This window comes from Echinococcus granulosus, assembly GCF_000524195.1.
Source record: "Echinococcus granulosus chromosome Unknown EG_S00015, whole genome shotgun sequence".
Classification (NCBI taxonomy): domain Eukaryota; kingdom Metazoa; phylum Platyhelminthes; class Cestoda; order Cyclophyllidea; family Taeniidae; genus Echinococcus; species Echinococcus granulosus.
Window position 1 is genome coordinate 752,718 of NW_020170395.1, and position 27,550 is coordinate 780,267.

Genomic DNA, 27,550 nt, shown 5'->3' on the forward strand with positions numbered 1-27,550 from the left:
TTGCAGCATTTCCTCTCCAAGGCTGAGACTGTCACCTCTTGTCTTCTTAAGTGCAATTCGTCTGAGGCTTCAATCTGCAGTTGCGTCATCTCAAATTCGATTGCTGATGTGCCGATTTCAGTGAGTCCCGATCGTGTCCGCGAGATGCAGCATCTGTGTGGCCGCTCCTTTCACTGAGTTGTTCACAGTCGATTCGGCATCTCCATCATTCAGCTGTAAGACACGATGTCACAGCTGCTGAAGGTGCATTGCAGTTGTGTTTGTGATTTGGATCTGTTCTCGTCGTGAGTATGTGCTTTACAGGTATCCGGGTGTCTGCGTCCAACAACAAAGCACGTGTGATGCAGACGGTTTGAGTGGCAAATTGTCGTCTCACCGTTAGGTGGTTTGAGGCATCCCAATCGCTTGAGCCACTGGCAACGTGCCTAAGTGTATACCTGGGCTGCTCGCTCTTGCACCACAACCCCAAAATTAGTTGGCAAGGCTTGCGCAAGAATTATCTCAAATCTCTACGTGCCTAGAATGCTAACTCCGGTGGGCATATCTGCGATGCATCCCCGTCTTGTCGCCCACCAGAAGGCGATGTGAATTTGCCCTTCAAACGAAAAAACTGATGCGATGCCCTGTACTAGAGATTTCTTTCTTATCAGTGCTGACATGGTCCTGGTGACTGAGGCGTGATTTTGGACTGGCGTTCCAGGCAGAACAGGCGGTGAAATTTGACCAACTAAAGTGCTCTCCGATGCCACTTTAGTCACTTCTTGTTTCAGCATAAGGCGAGGAACTTCTGAAACTGCGATACCCAGTCGTTATTCGGTGGCCTGTTACACATCAGCATTTACATTCCATCCTGTCGCACGAGTGCTCGAGATTTATTTGTGCACCGGCCTCTCCACCCTGGCATGCAAACGTTCGTTTGCATATTTACTTAGCACGCTTAAACCCGAACCGCTGTCATCTTGACCATGAGGAGTCAACAGCACGATCTACGTTATTGGTGCGGGCACAAACAGGCTGGCAGGCTGTCCTTTGTGGACGGATGAGGGATGGCCACAACGCAGTTTGCGTGTGTGCTTGTGTTCACTGGCGATGGAGAGTGGCAATAAGCGCGGTATTCGAATGTGCAGGATTCGTCGAAGGGTTGTGGGTACTGCGCGAAATAAGCGCGGTTTGACTTGGCGAGAGTTGAAAGCGTTGCTGGATGGGCGTTGCCTTCATGGGCCACACAAATCTATCGAAAATTCAAGTGTTGGAAAGGCTTAGGGTCGTGTTGCAACACCCGACCCCTCATAATCCATGTGGCTTGGATACATCTTCGCCATACCACCTCACTACCGCATCCTTGTAAACGTGGAAATGCTGGTGCTTTCTCGCATTGACGGGTCAGACCAGTGCAGAGTAGTTTATGAGGGTTGCAAGAAGAAGTAATGTGGGTTCACACAGGCTTAATGATCAGCAGACATGGTGCCCGCTTACACGGTAAGGCACTAACCACTTTCCTTTGTCTAAGAGCGTTATCACCTTGTTGTAATGCATAGATTAAGGAAGTGTCAAGTCGCCATTCTAATTGTTCGAAATTCTACCCCGGGGCAGTATAAGCATAAGTGAATCATTTAAGGAATCAGGTCTCCCAATGGCTGAATCCCTAACTTCCATACCAAGGCCAGTGTTAAATGAGGTGATTCTGCCCCCTTCTCACCAATGGGCAGTACCATGGGTATTCAGCTATGCCATGGCCGAGCCACGACATGTGGCAATCACTGCTGAACCCACCAACATAAAATACCGCTGGTGAGATAGGAACAGCAAACATTGCGACATGTAGGCTGTAGTGCCGAAAATGCTCATGTAGTGTCCACCTTTGACAACATTGACATTGTTGGTGGAATGTGGTCAAAACCGTAAGAAGCCCATTTCGATGTGGTGAGTGTGTGAGCGACTGAAGGTCGCCGCGAGATTGTGTACTAGCGTCTGTGATTGGGTGGAGGGTGGGAGCCAGTGGTGGTTGAGACAGAAAGGCTCGATGGACTGTGGATATGATTAGAGCGTAACGATGATTTGTGCGCGGCTTCGTTTCGATAGGCTCAGGTAAGCACTTGGTGCTGCACACACTGCCAAACTGGATGTCCGAAGAGCACCGAAGGGAAGCATTCGATAGCGAAACACCTGGCGGACTTTGGAACGCTGTAGACCTGATTGTGCACAATGGCAACGTCTCAGTTGTTAGTGGAAGGATCAACATTTCGCCTCCCCTGCATGAGACAAAAATTTCTTTCTTTACTGAAGCACGCAAAGGAAGTCGGTGCGCTTTCAACCACGCAAAGCGGTCACGAGATACGGTGAGTTGGAACAGCCACCTCGAAGAGCCTAAACTCCGCTCTTTAGTTTCAGCTGCATTGACAAACAGTGAGCTGGTTTGGCGCTCCGAGACCGCCTTGAAGACGAAGGAGGACATTCCACTCCAGCAGAACACGCATCGCCGATGTACGGAATGGCTGGGATAAGGAGGAGGAGGAGGGGGAGGGAGGAGGAGGAGGAAATGGGCTACTGTTGTGGCTCAGGGGACATGCCGTCCAGCGGAAGTGCCGAAGCGGTGTCTTAAGGTGTCCACGTAACCAAAACAGGAGAGTTAAACATGTAATCACAGTATTGCAATATCACCAGCAGAGTTTGGTACAAAACTGCTTGATTTCCAGCAGAGGCTGCTAATTTGTACCTGGGGTGTGTTTGGGGCAATCCAGCCACCCTCGCAGTCATCGAGAGCATGTTGGGACACAACACGTGAGGGAAACAAAGCCCAGACTAGATTGGGTTAGAGTCACGTGACAGAGCGGCTTGTGTGAGTCACAAAACAATTTGGAGCCTCACACACCACCTCTACATCACCGCGCCTCACATTACGCACAATGGTGGCTCTGGCAGCAACCTGGCTGCCTGATAGGCGGTAGTTTTGGACAGCAAGGCTTCCACTGCAACACATATCTCGCAGGCGACTCTTCCGACATTCAAAATTTGATTGGAGCATAGTAGGGCGCAGCAGTGCGGAAAGCATCTGCCCTGTCCGAAATTCGAGGGGTGTCTGTGAACGCTCATGAGAGGCGCTTACGATTCATCTAATTTCCTATTCAGCACGAGGGTTGAATACGCAATCCGCAAACCACAAGGGAACCTCATGTAATGAGAGGTTACTCCTAGGACACGAATTAATATCCCACAGGATATCCTTCTCCGTGTTTACACTTTCTTGGTAAGTATTTGAGCCCAATGCCAACGTCGGATGGTGTCGACTCATCTGTGGCAGCCATTTCCCTCACCTTCAGGACGCTTTCTTGTCAATGTAGACGTGCGATTGAGAGCCGAAGGTCATTGATGTGGGTAATGCGTTTCGGGGATGGATTGCCTGGGCTTGCGACTAATTTCCCTCTCGATGTTGGCAACCGCAGAGTCACCTCCAATCAAGAGGCCCGATTTCCTGCCACTCATCGACTGCTGCGACCACAGGTTCAGTCATGGGGCTGATGTGAAAAAAGGACAACACCTCCCATGGTCTGGAGTGATGAGTTTGCTTGACACTGCAGTGATGGTGTTGCCGGGATGTCACTCCACTGTATCGCCCTGGAGCTGTCTGCCCGGCTTCTTCCCATGTCCGCTGCTTTGATCGCTCCACCTCCTCGTGCGCCCTCCACCCGAGCTGCTTTCTGCTATTCCATGTGATAAGAGCGTATTGCGAGGCTAAATTTTCGCGATGATGGTATGTAGTGGTGGTGGGCTTTTCAGTCTCCTGATGTCATGGGCTCGCCTAACGTTACGTCTACACCACTGCATTAATCATCGAGGATGCCTCCTTACTTCCGCTACGGGTAGCTGGACACAATGTGCACAGGGGGTGGATATTTGCGCCTACGACTTCTCTTTCGAAGCAGTTCTTCCCTCCTAGTATTGCTCCTTACCTTGGATTATCAACTAAAGGCAACTGATTTTCTACAGGAACTACCACTCTCTTCCTTGTACTTTTCTTTTTAGCGGAAAGATCATGAGATGGAACACTTATTCTTATTATTTACCACCAACGAGACAGTGTGTACAAAGGTAAGTCTCCGAATTTATGTAGAATTTCAAAAGAGTGCTCACTACTTGTGACAGGCATCCTAGTTCAACGACATCACCTTTTGATCTGTCAAACACACGCCTGTGTTCTACTGCCATCCCTACCAGAGAGAATCGCCCCCTGTCACTGGGAGCTGGCCACTTACTTCCATCACAGTCACGTTTACACACGCGATTTACATGCTTTTTGGCGGCACTCACTGCATCGCAGAAATTCCCTCTGCCAAGCTACGGCCTTCGTGTTCTCTTCGTGTGCTTCTCACAGTACGTTTAATACTCTTAGCTCCATAAGTACCTCCACTGATGCATTTCGATAGCAGGTGTGGACTTGCAGAAGTAAGGAGGGTGGAGGTGCACTAGTCCACTATAAGTGGTCACAAACTGGTCCCCATGGGGTGATGTTACTAGCGCCGTGCCACGATGACCCTGGGCACCTCAGACCCGTGACTGAACTGAGTCATTCTGCACTGCGGATGACACGACGCCTTCCAACACCTCAAACTACTCAACCATGAATGACGGAACAGCTGCTAGCAGTTATGCCAAGATCCACCTCTTTTTGCCATGATGTTGCCGCAAGCACCGTTTAAGCAGCACTCTTCATCCAGCGAACCCAAATCCACAACTTGATCAAGCAAAGGAACTTCCCAGCCTCCTGAGCGGAAAGCCATCTCCCCAAAAGTTATTCGTCAATTATGAGTGGGGACACGTGGTCCGGAAGGCTAATTCACTCTCTTAAATAAATGGTTGCAATGAATTGGAAGTGTGAAAGGCTTGCCTGAGGGATAGAAGTCGCAAATGACGCATCCTCAGCGAGGCCCGGCTATGAAGGAGATAGAATAAATTGAATAAGAAACGCAGTCAATGGTGAGGAACGAACTGCTGGTCTGGCGCAAAGATCCCGCCAACGTGCACGTGCGTTTGTGCTGCAACCATCCATGTGTGCCAGCCAAAACAGTGCCTCGCAGAGAGCTCTGCTGCTTGAGTGAACTGCCTTAGTAAGTCAGTCAGAATGAGCAAGTGTTTCCAAACATCAACTACTTTAGTGAATCGAAAAGCGGGAAACTCTTTTTGTATTTTCAAAGAGGCATTACTAACGAGGTGGAAATGTCACTGACAGCATTCGCTCAGGTTTGAAGGCTACTTACTTGGAAGGGGTAAGGGTGTGGATGGGCATCATGTCTGGGGCCGTAATGTCCCAGTTTTGTGCTGCCCCGACAACTACGCGAATGCGTCGTCGCCACGGTTCGGGGCGTTAGGGCGGCTGACTAACTTCACACGGTGTATCGATTTCCGATGAGGGCACGGTACAGAGAATCGATTTTGACTGCGTCCGCCCACATTTGTGGTGTGCAGACCACCAGTGGCATGCTCGCTGTGCAGTGTTGGGGCTGTTGGTGTTGTATGTATTTTCAGGCCAAGTGACACTTGTCTGCCGCGAACTCCTTTTGAATCGGTAAAAGGGATGCGTCTGTTGCCAACGTGTGCTCAGGCAAACAGGAAGTCTTCACGTATGAGGGGGAAAAAGTGTTTCCATGACTCCATTAGGCCGTTTATCTGCAGGCCTGCACGGTCGCAGGTCGTGGAATTCCGTGCATTGTGAGTGCTGTGCTCTAGGAAAGGTCACCACGTTGTTTGGTGACTGATAGCATGGAATTGAGTCGGCCTTACCACCCTAAATACAGCCGCCTCACTTCAGTCAACTACTATGTATGCACCGATCCGAAAGCGAAGACTGTAGCCCGGCTACCAGTGGGTTGTGAGAAGGCTGGGCACATGATCGAGGAAAAATGGGTTCAGGTGGCATTTTACTCGAATGAATGCTTCCTCGGCGATGGGAATGGTACCAACACAAGCGAAGTTACCAGCTGCTGTCACCAAAAACCGAATCACCAACTTATGAAAGAGTATTCCGATTATTCCACATTCATTACGAAACGCGCTCCTTTGACCGAATTTCAGACGCTCATGCTGGTCTCCTTCAAATGCATTTGCAACGGGAAATGAAAAGTAGGCTTCACAAACAAAACAACTCAGTTGATGTCAGCAAAACAACTTTCGACGAGTTTGCCATGGGAGGAACGAGAAGATGAAAGACATTCACTTCACTTTTTCTCTTAGGCACGAAGACAAGAGATTGAGTAAACATGATTAACCTAGTTTTCCAACAGTTATAGCGCCTGAGGGTAAGAATCACGTCTTATTTCAGGCCAAAATGCAGGGACGCAATACCCGAACCATCACTGCCTGTCATTTCATCAGCAAATATTTATTCGTGCCCGATCCGCGAATTCCTCTGCGCAAGACGGGCACCCTCCGGGTACATGGGAACTCACCTTCCTGAACTCCTGCATGGAGTGAGAGTCGGTCTAACCACAAGCTGCAGAAGAAGCCCTCCAGAATAATCCATTCTACTGGATGGCTCCCATTTCACCCATTTTCCCAAGACAAAACTAGCAGTAACAAACGGTGCAAAGGAGAAGCACCACAAACATCCACCACCAACTCTGCCCGGCTGTCAAGTTCGCAAAACAGATTCTGCCAACCTAAAGCGTTTGTATGGAATGAGTTGTTCCAACAGGCCAGCGTCCCATTGGTGGTGGTGTGAGACGAGAAGAGACAACCTTCACTGCCGTTCCGACTCCCATCCCTCATTGCTGAGACTTCCAACACTTCTGTCCACCAGTGCATGATTACCGGCCACCGTAAACGAGGGCGTACCGCTCTCACAGAGACTGCAGTCTAAGCAGCACAAAACAGGCTGAATAAACTACCCACAGGCTGCCCTATTACCCAAACACAACACAAAGTTAAAAGAGGGTGTCTTATTGCAAGTTAGGATTGTGGTTGATATTTATAAAGGTGACCTAGTAAAATTTCGTCGCAAGCGGTTTATCCAAGTCTCTACATTCATGAAGCCCTAGGAGCACAAAATGTCAGACACAAGATAAATGCATAAATTCAGCACCTTACGAAAGCAGTGGAGAAAAGGGTAAGTGGAAACCAGTAGGAATCGGCCAAATGTTATATTTCCAACAGCCTCCCTTGCGCCTATTTGCCCTCCCAAGCATACACACGGAAATGTACCTTATCACATCGTTAAGACAATGCATTGTCGGCAAAAACACGACCATGAAAGGTAGAGGAGACTTAAAAATATGGAGAGGAGAAAGTTAGGCAACTCTTCTGGCTGCTGTTGACACAGCAGGCGCACGTTTGGTAGAGCCGCTGACGGAGGATACAGCAGAGGGGGTTTTAGGCAAGAAGTGCTCATAGTAGCTGCGCGTCAAATCTGCCATCAGTTCAGGCGTGCACTCAGGTAGCTCGGCCACAGAACGTCCAGGCGAGCCGCCAAAGACGGAGAAGGGTGGAACGATGGTCTCGGGAGCGAGGACTGTGTTGTCTAGTAAAGCACAGGCGTCCTTCAGCACACACCGCCTACCCACCACACAGTTTTGGCCGATGTATACGTAGGAGCCGACTTGAGCAGCGTTGACCACGGCGCCTTCGCCCACAAACACATGGTCGCCAATCTGAAGAGGGAAGAAGGCGACTCCCTTGGAGAACTTCTTGAAGGGTGGCCGAATCACTGAGCCCTCACTGATGACACAACGTCGACCAATGCGGATGTTCGCCAAGTCGCCGCGGATTATGCAGCTTGACATGATGATGGTTTTACCGCTCAGGACGATGTTCTGGCTGCCGCAGATCGATGCGTTGCGACTCACTTTGTTGCCACTCGCTGTCTCCACGTATTGAGAACTATCATAGAAGATGTCCTGAAGCTCCATTGCAAAGCTGTGAAGAAAAAACATGACTAAAACTAGTTAATTGTTTACTGAAAGAGAAAGCTAGTCAAATTGACAAAGGAATCAAAGGACGGAAAAGAACAACAGTCGAAGAAAATAAAAGATAAGACATTTTGCCCCCACGCTACAGTCTATACACAAACTGTGGTAATGGAAAAGGGTAAGTCGAAAGGAGAAACACAGACTAAGGACTGAAGCCAAGAAACCGAAAAATACTCATTTAGGGGAAATAATGGTAAGATGGAAAAGAATTAGCTCACCTCAAAGATACTAAGATGTAGTGGGTATAAAGCGCGCTTTCATGAGCAAGTACGAAAGAAAACAAAAGTCAAGTGATCATAATCAAGATGAGAGTCATGAGTGGAATCAACTGGCTATTAAAACGCCCAAAGAGGAGGGAAAAAGAGCACTGAGATATCCTTAAGCATACCTCAGAGAAAAAGACTGTAAAGATGGATATAACAGTGATGCATAATTGCTATAAAAATTAACAGGTTGAAAAGAAACATCTAGAGCGTGAGCAGGAGTGAAGAAAACAGCAACTTTGTCTAGAAACCAGCTACATCCAAACTAGGTGCACAAACTAACTTATCAGGATAGAGCAGTTCGGATGAAATGTAGATATACCTACCAACTCTAAAAAAAAGTAAGTTCACAAGCCAAAGGAAAACTGTGACTTAAGTAAAAAATACAAGAGAAGCGCAAACCATACACCCCAGGAAAACCATTATAGGAATTGTAGTACATAAAGAAGTCATTGCATTGAAGTGAGACTAGTGAGGAGATTAGATAAAACGGCGTTAACGAGACCTCGATTAACAAAAACCAGCATTCGGAACCGGGGCGTGCTGGAACGACCGAACTATGCACCCCGCATAAGAGGTGACAAAACGCAGAGCTTAGCAAATAAATTTAAAAGCAAAAAACATAACGAACAAGCCTAAAAAATATTTTAGCCGTGACAATATATTTACTTAGTAGCCAGTTATTTAAAGACCAAAAAATTGCCGTCAAAGGACAGCTAAAAAAAGTTAACTAATAAAGCAACAGCTAAAAGTTTATAATTGCAAAAAAGGCTGAAAACAACTTACGTAAAGCAATCTCAGTGAAGGAAGGGAGTGTCTTCGGCGGTGCCGCGAAGTTCAAAAGATGGATGAATTTCGTCACGAACTCAGTAGTGTGCCGCCAATCACGAAGGTCTATACCCTCCTGTGCCTTGCCCTGACTATCAGTGTTGTAAGCAGACTTTCACGCATATTCTTTTAGCACCTTCATATACTCTCCCCTCTGCAAATCTACTTCAATCCCTACCTCATTTTCCACGACTTTCAGGTATTCCTTTTATTCGGTTGTAAGCGTTATACCTGTGTAGCTATGGCGCCTGGTATCCTGTTTCTGTTACTTCGGCACCATCGACTTCAACTTTCTCTTCAATATGGTATTCGTCTACCGATATTGTCGAATGCTGGAGGAGAATCAGTTCTATGGCCGATCAGCTGATTTCCTCATGATGTTTCTGTTTGGAGGTGTGCTCTCCATAGTAAGTCATCGGATGGGGAGTAATGCATGACCACCTTGCCTCACCGTAGATTGCGGCGATTTTACTGCAGATGATCTTCCTCAGTCACGTGTTGACAACGATGTTGGTGTACGTGTGGAGTCGTAACAACCCTTCGGTGATGCTGAATATCCTGGGCCTTATCACGGTTCATGCACCCTACTTACCGTGGGTTTTCTTCGCCATTTCCTACATCCTCGGCAATAACGCCACCATGGATTTTGTCGGTAGGCATGTTGCCTTTCAAATCCACTCTTGTCTTCTTGTGCAGGTATTGTAATTGGGCACCTGTACTACGTGTTAGAGGACGTCTTTCCCAACCAGCCCAATGGCTTTCGGATTCTCCGTACGCCCGAGTTTCTGTGAGTACCGTCATCCCTCCTGCCTCTACTTCTGCTTTCTAAGGTGGTGTTGTGTTTAGGCGGAACCTGCTGGACCGACGGAACGCTGATCCCGCCTATCAGCCACTGCCCGAGGAGCGACCAGGCGGATTTGAGTGGGGCGCGCAATAGGACCAAACGCTGCGCTCATCGCTGCTCACACCTCTCACCCTCCCCTCTTGGGATATTTTGTTTAAGTATTTTGCGATGGATTTGAATTTTATCTTTACCCACGCGCTCATGGGCTTGCGTGTTGGTTCCTCCTTACTGCCGTCAAGTCAGACTGGTGTTCATGGGAGAGAAATTCACGAAAAGTGGGGATGTAAACGCGATGGGAGGACCGTCAGTGTATTGTAAATGCAATGGTGCAAGTAGGAACGTGTGTAGGGAGACAGAGCTAAAGGTGTTGGGTTTTTGGCAGCGGGTTGGCAGTAAAGGTGTTCGTCGATATACAGAAAAAGACGAGGATAGGGTGTAAAAAAGCCAGGTCCGGCAGCGGTTGGTAAATGCAGGTAGTTGAGGTAGGAGGGTAGGGGTCAGTAGGGAGAGGTTATAGAGGACGGGGCGTGAGGGTATCCGAATGGTCGTGGTGTCCATCGGGGATGAGGAGAGAGACTAGGTGCTTCTCAATTATTCGTTGGCTGGAACGGGCACCGCGACGCACAGCGATTTGAAGGGCGTCCCAGCCCTCCCCATTAACTGCTGTCACATCGGCACCCCAATCAAGCAACAGCGAGACTATAGCTACGTGGTTGTAGAAGGCAGCAAACATGAGCGCCGTATTATCTAGCTCGTCCACTGCATCGACGGGCAGGCCGGCGCGAAGCAGGTACTGCACCACATCATAGTGTCCTCGACACGCCGCTAGCAGCAACGCGCTCTCCCCATTCATGCCTCGCACATGTGCATTGGCGCCGCGAAAGAGTAGTAATTCCACTGCTGCCTTCTGACCGTTCGCGCAGGCCCACAATAGTGGCGAGAAGCCCTAAGCAGAAAGATAAGACCCATTAGAGACTGAAGCGCGAGTAGAGTATGCACTAGAACCTGGCTATACTGCCCAACATTTGAGGAATTTATTAAATAATATATTTTAAAAAAGTGGTCCCCCGTATAGGGAAGTAGCACTGCTACCACTACTACATAAAATAGTAAACAAATTCACGGAAATGATGGAAATCCAGTAGCAGCCACTTACCTTATCGTCGCGCTCGTCAATGTTGACGCCAGGTGTGTCTAGTTTGGCTTGCAGTTGCAACAGTTCACCTTGAGCTGCCATTTGAAAGATGGATAGAGCGACTTGTGAATCAACTTTGAGGGTTTGCACATTACGTCTCTGAAGGTTGGTGAGCACAGTGGTGACCTTGTTAGGGGCAGAAGAAGAGGTATTGTTGAATCGAGTAGAATCCTTTCTGGGTAGAAAAGAAGGCGTCGGCACAACAACGCGACCAGGCATATTGTCAAAGCATCGCAGAAACCAACCCTAGACATTCAACCAAAGCGCAGCGAAAGCCATGAGCTAAAACAAAACAGAGAAAGTGCTCTTTTAAGCTATGTGCTTCCTTGTGTCATTATTTAAAGTTGGCAAAGTTTACTTTGACGTCGTTTAAAACACCTCAGTTTATAAGCTTTTTAATTTTATTTCAGGTTAAATCTTATGGTATTAGGCCGGATATTTCATAAGAAAACCATGTAGTAAGAAAATTATTTAGTGACGTGCATGACCTAATTATGACACGTGTAAACATAACATTAACAGAGCAAGATAGTCTGCTGCGATCAACGTAAGCTGGAACAAACTACACGACCGTAAAACATTAGGCGACTCACATCTGTTCACCTACTTGCATCCAATTAAAAAGACTATCACTCGATGGTAGAGAGTGGTACGTAGCTTCCTGAGACTTCCTTGAAGACGAAAGAAGACACAATACTCGGGCAAAATATATATATTCAGCACAGAGGTGTCTGGGCTACTGGTATGGCCCAGAGGCCGGGCCACCCAGCAAGATACAAGAAGACTGATTCAAAAGTACAAAAGTGGCTCCTCAGCAATACCGAGGGATAAACCATTGTTGTGTTACAAGTACGTTCATCATTTCCCTGAGAAAAGAGACAAAATAATTGGCACAATATGTATTGCCATAGTATGGAAAGTCCGGGTGGAAGGGTTAATAGTGTGGTTCAGAGACCGTGCCGTCCGGCGGATATGCTGCAACAAACTAACTGCCTATTTGGCTCGTGGTTTTGGCAAGGGGCTACTAAGGTGCTCCACCTTCTCACCCTTGACGCATGGACTGCCTTCGAGCCAGGCCAGTTGCTCCAAGCACCACTGCAATGTCCCGAAATCTCCCTAAAGGCGAAAGGATGCATAAAACTTGGGCAGAATATATGTATGGCACAGCCTGAAGGCCAGCCTACTTGGCGTGGTAGGATGGCCAAGCCAAGAGTGACTTAACCAAAAATGAAAGTTTTACAGCCATTGTGTGATTCTACTCCATGTAAAAACATACATATATTATCTTTGAGTTTATTGATTTCTTTTGCCCTCGGAAAATTCGCGGGGCGCGACACTTGTGACAGCAGAAAGCGTGAAAGTCGGCTTACGATAATGATAGTCAGAGCAAGGCACAGGAGGTTATAGTGTAATACGATAGTGGTTTATCCCTCAGTTCTGGTGAGGCGCCACTTTTGTACTTTGAATTAGCCCCCATGTACCTCGCTGGGTGGGCTGGCCTTTTGGGCCACACCAATAGCCCAGACACCTTCTCCGTGCTGAATATATATATATTCTGCCCGAGTATTGTGTCTTCTTTCGTCTTCAGGGAGTCTTGGGACGCTACAATAGACCTTCGTGGTTGGTGGCACACTACCGAGATCGTGATAAAATTCATCCATTGTATAAACTTTGCAATATCTTAGCTTTTTAATGAATTTTGCAGCAAAAGTTAAGCAAGTTTCGAAAAATAGAGGTTTTTGCTGCTTTTGTTTGAGTCAATGGTGCTGCCGTGCCCTTCTTGAAATTAGTTGGGTCGAAATGACGAAAGATTTATTGGGTGCCCTTAAGGCGGTATGTTGTTTTCTCCTTCTTTTGTATAGTCATTTTTCGGATTTTTCTTTGTGGCTTTTGTAGCTAGGGTTATGCTTCTGTACTTTCGATTAACCCAGAATTGCATGCTTTTTTATTTTTCATCGGCTTACTTGATTTCATTATCTAGTTAGTGGCTTGGATTTTACTGTGTCTTCTCTTTCAGCACTTTTGTTGCGATTCATTCGCCTTTTTAATCCGTTTTGCACAGGGTTTAATGTTTATGACATTTTCCGAGGTGTTTGTGGACCTTGTATCTGCATTTTATGAGTTTTTGTATTGCGGTGTTTTTCGTGTAGTTGGTTCGTCTCTCAGGCCTTAGATGTATTTTGTGTGCTGCCATTTTTTGTCTGTAATATCAGTAAGTTAGAGGAAAATCTAATTGTTTAGAAACTGCTTGATTTTTTGCTAGAAGTAGTGTTTGGTGGCTTCATTATCTGCCGTTTAGCTTTGAGGTTTTTCGGTGCTGATCGCGGCAAATGTCTAGTATGAATCCATTATTTGCATATTGTTTTATTTGAGTAGTACAAAAAGCACTGTTGATATTGGCATTATTTCGTGAGATCCCTACTTTCGTCTGGTATTTTACATCGACCCATGTCTTTTAGGGTGTTTAGTTGCTTGTATTCTTACTTTTTGGCATAGGTTCATTTTTTGGCCCTACTTGAGTTCTATAACTCGGTATTTTGGCCGCATGGGATACAAATTGTAGTGTTTACACTTAATTAAACGTTAAACTGGTACATACGGCAAACCGGCAGATTAATGTGTCTTTCCCACCACTGTTTTGTTCTTCGAACCACTTCCATGTTGTGCCCTGTTTACATTCAAGATAAATGAACATCTAATAATGAAATTTTTCACCTGTAAATGTGGTCTTTGTAATCTTCACGCATGTTTATGCCAAATATATTTTAAACTCCGTTTGACTGTGTTAATTCACCAAAATTATTTGTGGTCTACACTAAGCAACGTGACGAATGAGTGAATATTAAGGACATACGCAGATTTCCTGGTGATGCATTACGATGAGATATTTGAACATTGACTTAAACCATTTAGAGTGCTTATAAGCGTTCGGCATGCAGACGATTCAGTTTAAAATTACAAGAGGAGATGAGGCTTCTTTGCCCTGCGATCTCTGCAGATCGGGCTACTATGTTTCTCGGTTCATTGAGATACTGATTTTGGAAGCATAAAATCATTCTTTCCAATAACCCCGAGGAGCATAGCGAGCGAGTATTATGTATTTTTGTAAAAAAACAGTGATAAACCATACCACTCTTATCGTGGTTTATTTGCATGGCTAGAGAAAGAGTCCCACTATGAAATCGAGACCCTCGATTTTGCAAGCCCAAAGGTAAAGCTGGAATGCCGTTCATGGTAACTGCATGGAAGGGCTGAGTAAATACACCTGTGAACGAGATACCATGCCACAACCCAAGCAAAATCCTTCTGATTCAAATCAGCAAGGGACTTCTGCTTTGCTAAGCAATAAAGCTGGCAGGGAAGAGACCGGAAATCGTACCGACTTTTAACGCACGAATCCCAAAAACGAGTTGAGACTTTTGAATGGACAAAATACAGCAACCTGTTAAATTTCTGTCAGAGTTTTGGCTAAGAGGGAATATTTTGTAACACGATTTTTAACTGTTAGAATAAAAGAAGAGAGTAACTAATATGTGGATCCAACAACCCAAGTTTTAATACATTTGGACATCGAACCTCAGGTTCGTATCCGGGGCCGTTTTAGGCTGCATTGGAAGTGGGGGAGGGATGGGAGGTTCGCTTATGGAGAAAGAATTTATAGGAAGAGCATTAATTAACAATGTTGCTATTTACTTGATTAGCCATCGAACTTCGAGATTGAGTCGTAATTCATGAATCTGTCTGAGCTTGTGATGCTAATGAATGGTGAGGGAAGGGATAGGGAATATTTTCGAATGTTGATTGACGGTGTTGTCGAAGGAGTGTGTGACGAAATGTGCATTCAGTTGAACTAGGATCGAATTCCGAAGTTGAATCGAGACAAAGCAAACAAGGCAGAGCAGTATTGGATTTCTGCCTGAATTTAAATACAAGGAAATTGGATGGTGCATGAGAAGTGTTCGACAGTTGAATAAGGATGGGAAGGTTCAAGGAAAAGAGTGCCTATTTGAAATGTTCTTTATTTCCCTTTGCCACACACATGTAGGCGCAGCCGGAGGATGAGGGCGGAATTTCCGAGGCACCGGTCTCATTGGACGGCTCGCAGTACATGAACGAGTTCTTCGCGCAGGTGGAGGAGATTCGCAAGTTCATAGAGCGCATCCAGGCTCTGGTAGAGGATGTAAAAAACAAGCACGGCGACATCCTCTCCTCTCCCAATCAGGATGAGAGTGAGTTCTAGTCCTAATTTTCCGTTCAAAGTAGTAAAGTGTGTTCTGAAGAGGCTTATACAAACATTCTGTAACCTTAATACTTTCATTTACGTAACTTGCTCTGTTCTTCATCCTGACGCCAAACTGACGGCGATTGTCTTGAAGTTAAGAGCATTGCAGGTTAGAAATCGGCGACTTCGTAATGTTTAAAGTTAAACTTACAGTTTTAGGTAGCTTACTTAGCTTGCGTCGACCCTGGTCTTTGGCCCCTTCATCTGTACCCCAAAATAAGATTTTTTTTACAGACAGAAACAGCTAGTTTATAACTAACGTTGTTACGATCTGCAGAACTAAAACGGTAATTTAGGGTTAACCTTGAAGGCGTTTTAGGACGCACTAGCTTGGAAGTGGCTTTGTTATTGACGCGTAGAAGGTCGAGGAAGTAGTAAGATGGGTAGTCTAAACAAGACCTTATTCTAATGATGCAAAGGTCGAAATTTGGGAGACTAGAAAGGTAGTGGATGTGGGCACCGTATTCAGATAGGAAATATTGATACGTTATGCCGATGTAAGGGTAGCGCCTGAGGCATTCCTGAATATGCAAAGGGGACCATCTTCATCACCGGTGCGCAAAAGGGCTGGAAGACAGGCGGCACAAAGTTGCCGTGAGCAGAACTTCATGTTATTCGTTTGAAGGCCGAGTTGCAGAAAACTGTGAGGATCTGTGCTCTATTACATCATTCTACCAGAGTCGTGTCTTTAAATTTCGTGTGCACCTTTTTTCCCAAAAGCTATAATGTGTGCCTTCTTCTTATTTAATTCTACGATGGCTGTGGAGCGAAAATTTGCAGATTGCTTTTATCTCTCCCATGATTATCACTAATCACGTTTAGAATGTACACCTTGGGTGAACCTTCTCATAATCAAGTGCTTAAACATTCTGTCACGGTCCAGCATTGCAATATCAGTTTTATCAAATATACAATGACAATTATTTTGTGCTTGTCTTCAAAAAACTTACGGGCTTATACCTCACTTAATCACCAATTCACCAATTGGTCTTGACTTTAGCTAGGGTTGTCTGCCATGGTAACACATGTCTTACAAAAAATAAGATGTTTTATGAGATCAAAAAGTGTTGTCTTCTACCCGATTAAGTTTTTGCCCTTGTTAAAAAACTGGACGGTTTGTATCTTGTTCTCTCATTTGCGGGACGACAGGATTTTTCGGTCTCAGTACAACTGTAGCTGTGTTCCTTTTGAGTTGATTATTCTACGAAATTCCCTAATAATGCACCATATGTTGATGATTCCTAAGTATGAATAGGGTTAGAGGTGTCTTGCTGTGCATTGAAGTGATCCTTACACAAGAACTTGATGCTTTTATCATTTTATTACCAAGTGGCAGGAAAACATTCGCACAAATTTTATCCTCTTGTAAATCACTGCCTTCTCAATAACGACCCAAAACTGCTGAGTGATTCTTCGCGACACTGATGGGTAGTAAACGCACTATTTCAATGCTTTAGCTGACACCTCTACAAGTTTTGCCGAATGGAGCAAAAATCTTGCATAGTAGTCTTGCGTGCCCTCTCGGGAATGCAGTAAAAGGCCACCTGACAAGAACAGGAAGCGATATTGATGCAGTCTTTTCATGGTGTTCAAGGCATTGTGCACAAGTGTTCGGGTGACACAAAAAGCATAGAAATTGAGGCATGCTTTCGTGACTTTTTTTCCAAAATAGAACAAGACAACGCTGTTTTGGTTCAAAGCAATAAGACTACATAAATTAAGGCATCCAACGGGTATTTTGGGGTAGCTCGTTGTTTCTAAATACCTCTCGATTTTGCTGGGATGTTTTTTTTGTTTTTTGCAGAAACGAAGGCCCAGTTGGAGGAGTCGATGGCGGAGATCAAGATGTTGGCTCATAAAGTTCGAGCCAAACTAAAACGTACGTTTTTTAGGGGTTAATTCCTTTGTTCTTCTCTGTAGAGATGGAGATGAACATTGAGTATGACGAAAACGCGGACAAATCGTCGGCAGATTTGAGAATTCGGAAGACGCAAGTATGTACGGTTTTAAAAAATCCTTTCCCCTGTAGTGTTCTTAAATCGAATTTAATTGGCATTCACTGTTAGCAACTGTTGGAAGATTTGTTAACCATCTAAAATAAACTCCCACGGAGTAGTTATTTATCAAATCTATGGGTAGAAAGCATTCCATACCGAGCTTCCTTCTCCAAACATTGGCACAACTTAAATAAGTGGAATTTGTGCCATTTTTGAGACTTCTCAGGAGACCAAATGAAAGTGTTAGATTTTTGTAATTCTTTATTCAGCAGCATCTGCATCGTCTATGAAGATGATGTTAAGCCTACGGGTGTGGAAGTAGCCTCATTGTTGACATTCACAAGGGCTAGGAGATACGTATTAGTGAAATTGATCTGGGCTGTATGCTATCATCATAAAGGCTCCATCTCGTCACGTTGGAAAGGTTCGCGTAATCATGCATGCTTTTATTGGTGAATGTCGTTCGGCTACAATCTACTTTCCACTTTTTGTTCATCTGTCATGGTACCTATTTTTTTTTCATCCATAAAAGTTTCCGTACAATTGGCCTATTTGATTGTTTTATTTGCAATTCGCACTGTGCAGATTTTTGCCAAGGTGTCGTTGGAATTAACTTTCCAAGCTAGTTAACGCATACCAAAACTTCAAAATTAGAGAATTCGTATTGGAAATACTGTAACTATCATCCATTTTTTTACACCCCAAATTTGTGAGCTAGTGCAATTATTGACAACAGTATTTTCGATAAAAAGGATAGAACTTGAGGATTGTACCAAACCCATTTTCAAGAAGACTTCATGCAGTTTTTTTCCCGCTTAACTATTCGAATTTAACACCTTTCAGATGGCTACAGCAGAGACAAATTACATTACGTCAGTTAAAATATCCCTTCGAAGGGTGTAACTAGTAAAAGCGCCTTTATTCTCTTCTCCATGGAAGTGTGCTCTTCCCACAGCAAGAACAATACGGGGAAGGAGGAACTTAAATATAGCCGTTTGCGTGAAAATTCAAACAGCATATGACTTCTCTTTGGCCATTGTAGCCCGGAAATAATTTTGAGGCTCATAACTGTTTCTAGCTTTGAAACAATAAGGTTTCGTATTGTCTTGATTGCGAAAAACGGGTGCTTTCATTTTTCTCCTTCAAAGAAACTGATCGCGAAACAGAGGATGTTCATTCATTTAGAGTTTGATGCTCTTTGCTCGTGGCATACATCCTTTCCCATTGCAGTAACAACTCAGGTAGTGAAATTCTAGGGGCTCGAATAAACAGCTTGCTTTAACTCAAGAATGGTTTGGCTTCCTTCCAATCAAGGGAATGATGTAGCTAGGCCCTACGATTCAAATATTTAGTGGCCATTATTGAATCAGAGGTGTGTTTGAATCGGTTCCACATTCTGATTCACAAGTAAATGGAAAGTGTAAATGGACTGTCTGACTGTTTTGAATAGTTTTGTAAGTTGTGCCATTAAACTATTTTTTGTCTCTGTAAGGCTGCATTTAAATGATGAGTAGTGAAGCTTCTTGGTCTTTTTTTAGTACTCCACGATCTCTCGAAACTTCATCGAGGTGATGACGGACTACAACAAGGCTCAGGTCGCCTTCCGAGACGCCTGCAAGAATCGGATCAAGCGTCAAATGGAGATAGGTGATCTCTTGCCCCTTCTCATATATTTTAATGGGTCAAAATAGCTTTGCTTTTTGCTTCCAGAGTAACTTATTTTTTGGGCACAAGGATACATTACATCGTCCTGTTTCAAAAACGGATCAAGAATAAACTAGAGTGGAGAGGTGCTATGAAATAGTTTTAGAAGAATCTTATGTGCGGCGGCAAAATCAACACCGATAAGAAGACCCATCTAAGCAGCACATCGCGCAAGTTAATCACTTTTTACCACCAGTACTATCGGCAACGCTTTGACATCCGCGAGAATATCCACTCTGGGTTTCGGTTATTTGCTTATTTCTACAATCTTGTGTTCCCTGAACCTAGAATATGTAAAAGATGTTCTCTAGGATTCAAAGACAATTGTAAGCTGGCGTGTGTATTGGAAGTGGGTAACTGTCCCTGAGCTTATTCGCGAAATCAATTCACTTCCACTCTGTGACCGTTCATTTATCACCGTCATAACCACTACGTCTTCACGCTTTTCGAACTTCATGATTCTCCTTCATTTTAATTTTTAGGATATATTCATGAGTGGCTTGTCGCATGTTCCTGGTAATGCAATATTTTTCAATGCTATTTCAGTATGCGCCTTGCGTTGAAATCTTTGAATGGCACATTTGCGAATTTATAATCAGGTGAGGCGGCGATTTTCGGTGGAGTGTCGGATCTCTGTCCTCTCAAAGACATTCACTGATTTGACGAAATAATTACATGTTCAGGTGGAGTTTGATAGGTTCTTTTGCGGTCACCCCAATTACCACCTTTTTGGTGGAACCTTTAAGCACAGCCAACAGAATCTCCTTAAAAATTGCCTTTTGAGTTATCATTGACACTAATACAATAATATACGAATGCGTGATTCCAGTGTCTAACGATAGCTTATGAAGGATTGACTTGAAGACTTGCCGAGCTGATGATGACCCTATCTCCAGGTTGTCATAATGACACAAACACCACATCTGTGCATTATCGTTCTGTAAAGGTTGAAGGTGTTGGGTTGGTCTTATTGAAGCGTCGCATCGACATATACACCGGCTAGCGATTCGCTTGGCGCTACTTAAATGGGGTAGTCAAAAGTTGATCAGTTTGACTGGCGGGAAGAGGGGCAACTACGGCGCATGCTGTCAGAGGTGACGGATATGAAATTAGTGAGGCTGGATTAGTGGGATTTTAGTGCACTCCAAAGGCATCTGAAGTGGTTCGCTTAAAAAAATACCAATGCGAACCAACATATTGGGAACTTTAAGTAGCGTCATTCGAAGGGAGTAGAAGCTAAAACATTCTCCATTTAAAAGGAAGCCGGATTGTCCGCTACCAATTATCAGTAATTCCTTTACCATCTTCGAATGGACCACTTTTACTACTTATTGGCTATGATAACAGGGGAGAAATCCCATAAAACTGACTTTAAAGTGAGTAGTAAAATTAGAGATTCGGTTTATTTCGATCTTGCGTCAAATTGTAAAATTAGCGATGGGCTCGAAACTATGGTCGCAGCCTTAGAATAAATTGGAGTATTAGAATTGGATGTTTGCGTCTTGAACTCTGCATTTCCATTTTGCCCAGTTACAGAAACGGGTTTGAAGGGAAAGTCGTTTCTTGGTTTGAAAATGAATGATTGGTAATAAGTTCATGTGCACTTTTTACCCGGTATCACAGACCAGTTCAACCCGACAGGAAGCGTCGACTCTCGAAAATCAGAGCGCCTAACCCAGCCGAGGACACATATGGTTACACAATTTATTACTATGACTTGTGGTGGTGGTGATGATGATTATCCCACAGCGGCCTACTCACGCCTAATTATGGCCCTCTCCTCACTTTAGTACTCTAGCGATACAAGACGGGGGGGGGGGGGGGGCGAGGACCGCAATTTTATTTTGCTGATGATGCAATGGAGTTGGAAAGGGGGAGAGTGAATTGTGGGCTATTTATAGGCACCGGCATGAATTAGTGGTGGTAATGGTGCTGCTAGAGATTTAGTAAAAGAAGACTTATCGCTTCACTGATCTATCACCCCAATTAATGTACTGCCAATTTCTGCAAGCAAATCAATGTGCTCTTTGCCTTCTCCAATCCCCGTCTTTCCGTATCCTCATTGAAGATGACTGACTGGCCGTCGTGCCGTTAATGACCTATTCCACTTCTCCCCGCTCTTCTTCACCCATCTCTGATAGCTATCAAATGATTACTTGTAATTTTTCTTTTAGCCGAGCGGAAGATAACCAATGAGGAGCTGGAGGATATGCTTGAGTCTGGCAATCCCGCAATCTTTACCCAAGAGGTAGGGCCTCATTTTTTTTCCAGTTTTAAGGCTCTGAACATCCGTTATAAACTGCCATTCATGGCACTTACTAATTTTTTTGTCTCAAAGGGTGATACCCGTGTCCGAAACCGATTAACAAATCATTGATTATGAAATGTAAGCTTTAATGGGATAGTCCTAAATATATGTTTGTCACATTAGTAGGAGCAGTTCGTTTATACTGAGAAACAGGCGGGTGGGCGGCAGTAAATTCTCAGCTTGTTGAATGCTAAATTACGTGTTCTTCGGGTATCCAATGAATACGATGGGATAAGTGCATTTCCGTGTCCAGCTTCTGCCTCGTTTAAGAAATGCCGTTTGCGTGGGTTTTCTAGCAAAGCAAGCGGCCTGTCCCCATATGGCATTCTTGAATGCTTAACCGTAAACTCATCCGCTATCTCATTAAGATGGTTAGGGCAGGTATTCGCTTTATCTTTTCCATCATATTTGGTGGATGGTGACGCTAATTCGGCGCTTAAATGTCAACTTAGCGTGATTAATTTTGTAAACGAGGAGCGCTTGCTTTAAATATCGTACCAACCAGAAAAGCCGTCTTTGTGAAGACATTTGCCACCGCCTCATCGTTGAAATCATGTGGAAGCATGACTCATCTACTCATCCAGTAAGCTTCTTTACCTTTCCAATACATATTGCAAATGACCCATGTCTAATCTAGCGATTGATTTGGCCATCACTTTTGCCAGGAGTGCTTTCACCTCACCATCACCTACCCACATACGACTAGTTCCCATCTGAACCGTATCGTTTTTTCATCAGCAGTCACATACTCACCATTCAAATATTTCGGGGTTCTAGCATTGGTTTGTTACTCGAAATCACCACGAATTATCAACGACTCTTCCTTGGTTCCATAAAATTTTGCTCTAAAGGAATCATTTGATAAAAGGGGAATCGAAAATTGATACTACTTTTAGAACAACTCTGATGGTAGGCGGAAATATGCGCTCGAAATTACAGCGTTTACTGCAGTCTTTCGGCGTCTGAAAAACTCCAGCAGAATCTGCATATGCAATCCCATTAAAAGAACCTACAGGTTCGCACGATGGGCGATGTTTCTGAGTCTTTGTTGTCGAAGTTCAAAGCACCGACACGGAACTTTTATTCGCTCTCTCGCCCCCTTTCCTTTCCTGTGATCCACGCAGTTCGACTTCTCCTAGAGTTGGAAGAAGCTTTTGCCGCTAAATCAACAGTACAAAGTCTTTCTGTCTCAGTCGTGTCCCCCAATATGTCAATACAAATCACTGATCCCGCGAATCATTCGGTGAATGATTCGCCTTCTTTCCCAATTCAGTAAATTTAAGGAGATTTTTTATGTGGGAGCATTTGGTTTATTCCCGCTTTTTGTCCCTCCCTTGTAAATCAAACTATTGTTTGGCAACTGCGATTAATATACTATCAAGCTGGTGTAAGTTAGTGTGCGTATTTAATGTTTAAAATGTCAGTTTGAGATACTCATTCCCCGTATTTTGTCATCATCTTCACTGCTTGCAGAAGGCTGGTTATCCAACATTCGAGCAAGTGTAGCCGTTATAAGTCTCAGGAGTCTGGATATAGTCTTATTGTTAAGAGTAGAGAAGGGCTGGGAGACTAGAAACATAGCCTTATGCCACTATCGTGAAAGCTGAAAGACAGAAGACTTAAGTTTGTAGTTGAAACAAATATACGTAGCTCTCCTTTTCGCTTCAAGCATAGCCCTGTGGTCACTCTCATCAAAAGTAAATGAGTGAAATTTGATCTATTGTGAGATAGAAGAGGACGAAATGCTAAACGTTACTGTGGCAAACAGTTAATTTCATTGGTGAAACTACAGACTGGCTTTAGCTGGGACAACTGTCGGGTGAGCTGCTCTGAGGGACGTAGAGGGGAATTTCTTTTAAGAAGTAAAGCCAAAGATTCGAAGTTGTTCTTCAGTGAGCATATCCCGTATTATTATATCGGGAAAGTTTGTCTATAAGCAATGTGTTAGATGTCCCAATCAGAAATTGCAGTGCTTATTACCGATAAGCTGTTCTTTTTGGGCAGTTTCGATTCATTTAAACCTGGTCTCCTCCTAATACTGGCCACCAAGTAGGAGTTTATCCAATTCTGATTTTTCTCCTGTAGTGAGCTTCTGTATGTTCATTCATCTCCAAATGATGTTTTCACAGTAGTTAGCGAAGAGCGAGATCGTCCTTTTTAGGATGTGTTCACCGAAATTCCCATCAATTTAGCGCCCGAAGTTTACTCGAAGGCGTCGTGGGATGTACGAGCCTAGGCACAATTTCAGTATAAACGTAAGGAAGGGCCGGCATGGGTGGTAGCACGAGCGTATTACTGACCTTATGTTATGCGCAATGTAAACAACCTTGGCGGATCGAAGTATGATGGGGATTCATAGAGGTAGCTATCAAACAACAATTAGGTTAGTAGCCTAGGACGAAAGATGGTCTCAGTCGATTGGTTTACAGCCTTCGTGCAGGCCGCATTGCATAAAATTAAAACTTTTTATCACGCTAAAATTGCATTATATTATAAATTTAATATTTGACTTTGGAGTAACTTTGGCGATGGTATGGAGTCAAGATCTGCATTCAAATAAGAAGTTTTATCCAACAGTGGAACTGATTTAGGTGGTCAACTCTAGTGAATCATCGATGGCCGCGTTGGATCATATTAAAATCATACCGAGTTTCCGGTGACAGACTAAGGGGGAGGGTGTGTTTTATTTCATCTTTTATAAGAAACTGAAATTGACGCTGTGCTGACGTGTTCCTTTTCGCTCTGTAAAGATCATGACGGACACGCAGCAGGCGAAGCAATCCCTGGCAGACATTGAGGCACGTCACGAGGATATCATTAAGTTGGAGAAGAGCATCAAGGAACTCCACGACATGTTCATGGACATGGCCATGCTCGTTGAGAGTCAGGTCAGTGTTTTTTTTCCTTAGTTTTCAAAAAGGGGCCTTTTTCACTTCACTCTTCGTTCCCTTTGAATAACCGTTTATATAATTACTTTACTGACCACTCCAGAGGTTCAAGAGTATTGCCTTTTTTCATCACATGTTAATTCTATGCCTGATAGTGTTGGTGATCTTCCGACGTCAGAGCAGGATTGATATGGATTCTAACTTACTGAATCTTGACCCTTCAAATCAATGTGATATTGAACTCTTTTTTGGTTGTCAAAAGCAGGAATTTGTCTCAGTGTCTAGCGTGGTCCCATTTTTCGGAATTGCAAACGTTCGCGAATGAATACTTCATGTTCACCTGCGCAGCATTACAATGGACTAAGACCGGGCGTTCACGTGCTGATTGTTCAAGGGAATGTCTGTTGCGGTCTAAAAACCTCCACTCTCAACGCTAGACGTGCAGGCATCTTCGAAATTTTGTGATCATCCAATCTTTGTTGCTGCGGCTGGGCTGCTCACCACCGTATTATACCGTGCTTGAAGTCTCTTGTAACAGTAGGTATCCGTGGGCTCGGGTTTTCCACCTTTGTTCACAAGAGATTTGGTCACTGCGCTATTCCATGTACCCACATACCATCACCCTTGATTAATGGTGCTTGGGTTGGACTGGCCTGAGACGTATGCAGGCTACTAGGGCGTAATTTGCCACGGTAAGCACTTGCTACTGGGGGCAGTATCTCCACAATAGCACCTCTTTTCATAAGTGTAAGATCAACAGTTCCTCTTTGCCTCGAACGAATCTCTCAATTCGTTGTTGCCTTACAGGGCGAGATGATCGATAGGATAGAGTTCAACGTGGACCAGGCAGTGGACTACATCGAGACAGCGAAGGCGGACACCAAGAAAGCAGTGAAGTACCAGAGCGCCGCACGAAAGGTAGCCCCCTCAGTCCCCATCCCTTTCCTTATCTGTTGTAACGCTGTCGTGTCAAATACATTGCATGTTGTCGTCCTACTTGTCCCAAGCCAGCGCCAACACAGATATGGCGGTCGAATTTGTGTAAAATTTATCTGCACTGGTAGGAGTGTTTCCCCTATTCCCACATACTTTGTTCATGGAGTAGGAAGTTTCACACGAAAATGACTGCACTAAAGCGAGGCCGGCAAACGAATTTTGGACAAAAAGGTTGATAAATAAAGCTGAGGTTCATTTGCTCGAAAATGGGAACAGTAGTGAGCCAAGTTTTAACATTCATAACTTCACGGTGGTTCTATTTTGGTAATTGACCGTCTACTTTACTAGATCATTACTGCGACTGTGACCGCCCTTTGTGCATCTGGAACCTTCTGCCGACTTTTCGCTAAGAAAGACATTTTCTCTCATGGCCCTACTTTTATTTCCACTTCTGTCCGGAAGACGTATTAAAGGCAAAATCTTTCTGCCAAAGGAATGTTTCACGAGTTTGAATGAAGCTAGAATTAGTTCATCAGACATTTTTCGTCACTGGCCATTTGGGCGCCGTCACGCATACATTCATTGTCTCAAGTTGGCCTTGTCGTAGTGTCGAAAATGAAGTTACCTCAAAAATTAAGAATGAACTTGAAGTGATATTCCGGATAGCATTATCAGCTCTCAGAAGGCAAGGACTATGGATAAATTAAAATGTGGGGGTCACCGTTATGACCTGATCTATGGCACCGCTGGCCGGATTAAGCCATGCGGCAGTTGTAATAGGTTTTCGGATGGATTTACTTGGTGAGTACTTTACCCAAAGAAGCTGAAGATCTGGTGCTGGGTTATTTTCGTCTAACAGCTTGCGCCGTATCTGACACTTTTTGTCCCTGTTTTGCATAGCTTTATGACTTCATTCGACTGCCTGATTTTCATAACCATCAATATGTTTAAAGCCGTTTTTATTCAAAAGTAATTCATTCCTCTTCTCTACAGAACATTTTCAACGACAAAATTCGCTGTTCTACCAGGAAACTGTTTTGTGCGTTTGGATGCAGTCAAATCGTCAATGCCTAAAGATTCGTTGTCAACGGCCATTTATCGCCGTAGATGCGTTAATTACCTTGGGTTGCTTTTAGTGTGGCTCCAAAAATCCTGCGGGCGCTAAGGACATTCGAAATGTAGGAAATTAGTAGATTTCTGGGTGACCGTAGATGTAGCGACTAGGAGCATGGAAATGAATGTTTGGTTAGCCTCGAGCGGTCATGAACTTGTGGAGGTAATCGGACGTCACCATTTGACGATAAGCTCGACGCTAAATACCCAATAACCAACTATAAGCAACGACATTCCTGTAGTGATCGCTGTTTTAGCACTTGTTTTATATCTGTGGTCCAATAAGTAAAACACGGAAAAACCTGCGAATTCATCACTATTTCTCTACCAGACGTTTTCTTTATTTGTTTTTATCCAGCAATGATGATTTGCGTTCTTGAATGGCACCAAAAAATTGACATTTGAAGGTCGTTACGTTGTAGATACGTCAATTTGGTCTCTGGTTGACGGTACTAAAATATCCCACTAAACTACACCATGAACTGGCGGTGGACTCAGGGTTAAGGGTTGTGAGAGGTGTAGGATGAAAATGACTGCCAACATGCATTGACTGCATTCCAAGGTGAATTTGTGGCTCATCGTTGCTGTCGTATCAAGCTGGAAATCGGTTCACTTATTTCCAAATCAGGTGAAGGCTAGATGGTCACGATAGAGGCTTCGTTCAACCCGTTCTGCTACTTTTCTGGTCACATTTTTGCATGCTTACATTCTTTTACCAACTATGCGACACGAGAAATTGCTATTTGCGCTTACGACGAGTCCATTGTCACCTAATCCTAGACATGACGACTGTGGACTGGAATTATTTCAACTTTGTTTATAACCATTTAATAATGTTCACTTAGCGATTGGTTCGGATAAGCTCTAAAATCTTATCAACTATTAAAGGCGATTTGAGGAAATTGTAACTTCTTTAAGGGATAACTACGAGAGCGCTTATGATCCTCAATCTAGTAGAACACGAACGATGAGATTACGAAGTTTGTCCTTTTCATTAGCGTTACTTGGTGATGAAAATAGCGGAAGTTGACTGCCACCTAGCAGGAGGCTGCTGACGCACCAGCCTCGCATGAATAAGCAAACAATTGACGGCAGTCTCTCTCTCTCCCTCCTGCCCACTAGCACGAGAATTGGGCAAAGATACGGCCGCTGTAGTCTCTCTCGCCCACCACCAGCAGCCAAATAGCACACCATGCGGCGCCGGTTAAAGCGCACAGCACTTTCCCCACCAGTC

The 27,550-nt window shown here is 44.4% G+C and overlaps 4 protein-coding genes across 4 annotated transcripts; 2 read left to right on the forward strand and 2 right to left on the reverse strand. All coding sequences in view use genetic code 11, as the record gives it.

The window, feature by feature from the left end:
* Nucleotides 1-7,280: 7,280 nt before the first annotated feature.
* Nucleotides 7,281-7,898, reverse strand: EGR_03080 (Dynactin subunit 5; the record flags this gene model as incomplete). The annotated part of the gene is made up of 1 exon (XM_024492329.1): nt 7,281-7,898. One exon carries the CDS (start codon nt 7,896-7,898, stop codon nt 7,281-7,283), a length of 618 nt encoding a protein of 205 aa, XP_024353255.1.
* A 1,167-nt stretch (nt 7,899-9,065) lies between these two features.
* EGR_03081 (Derlin-2) lies at nt 9,066-9,986 on the forward strand (the record flags this gene model as incomplete). The annotated part of the gene is made up of 6 exons (XM_024492330.1): nt 9,066-9,152; nt 9,183-9,248; nt 9,289-9,456; nt 9,506-9,701; nt 9,746-9,836; nt 9,896-9,986. The coding sequence occupies 6 exons, from the start codon at nt 9,066-9,068 to the stop codon at nt 9,984-9,986; spliced, it is 699 nt and encodes a 232-aa protein (XP_024353256.1).
* Nucleotides 9,987-10,404: 418 nt separating this feature from the next.
* Nucleotides 10,405-11,307, reverse strand: EGR_03082 (Ankyrin repeat family A protein 2; the record flags this gene model as incomplete). Its single annotated transcript, XM_024492331.1, has 2 exons — nt 10,405-10,839; nt 11,050-11,307. The coding sequence occupies 2 exons, from the start codon at nt 11,305-11,307 to the stop codon at nt 10,405-10,407; spliced, it is 693 nt and encodes a 230-aa protein (XP_024353257.1).
* A 1,581-nt stretch (nt 11,308-12,888) lies between these two features.
* Nucleotides 12,889-26,277, forward strand: EGR_03083 (Syntaxin; the record flags this gene model as incomplete). Its single annotated transcript, XM_024492332.1, has 9 exons — nt 12,889-12,921; nt 15,134-15,317; nt 17,175-17,249; nt 17,291-17,364; nt 18,906-19,014; nt 21,246-21,319; nt 24,130-24,267; nt 25,075-25,185; nt 26,197-26,277. 9 exons carry the CDS (start codon nt 12,889-12,891, stop codon nt 26,275-26,277), a joined length of 879 nt encoding a protein of 292 aa, XP_024353258.1.
* Nucleotides 26,278-27,550: the final 1,273 nt, after the last annotated feature.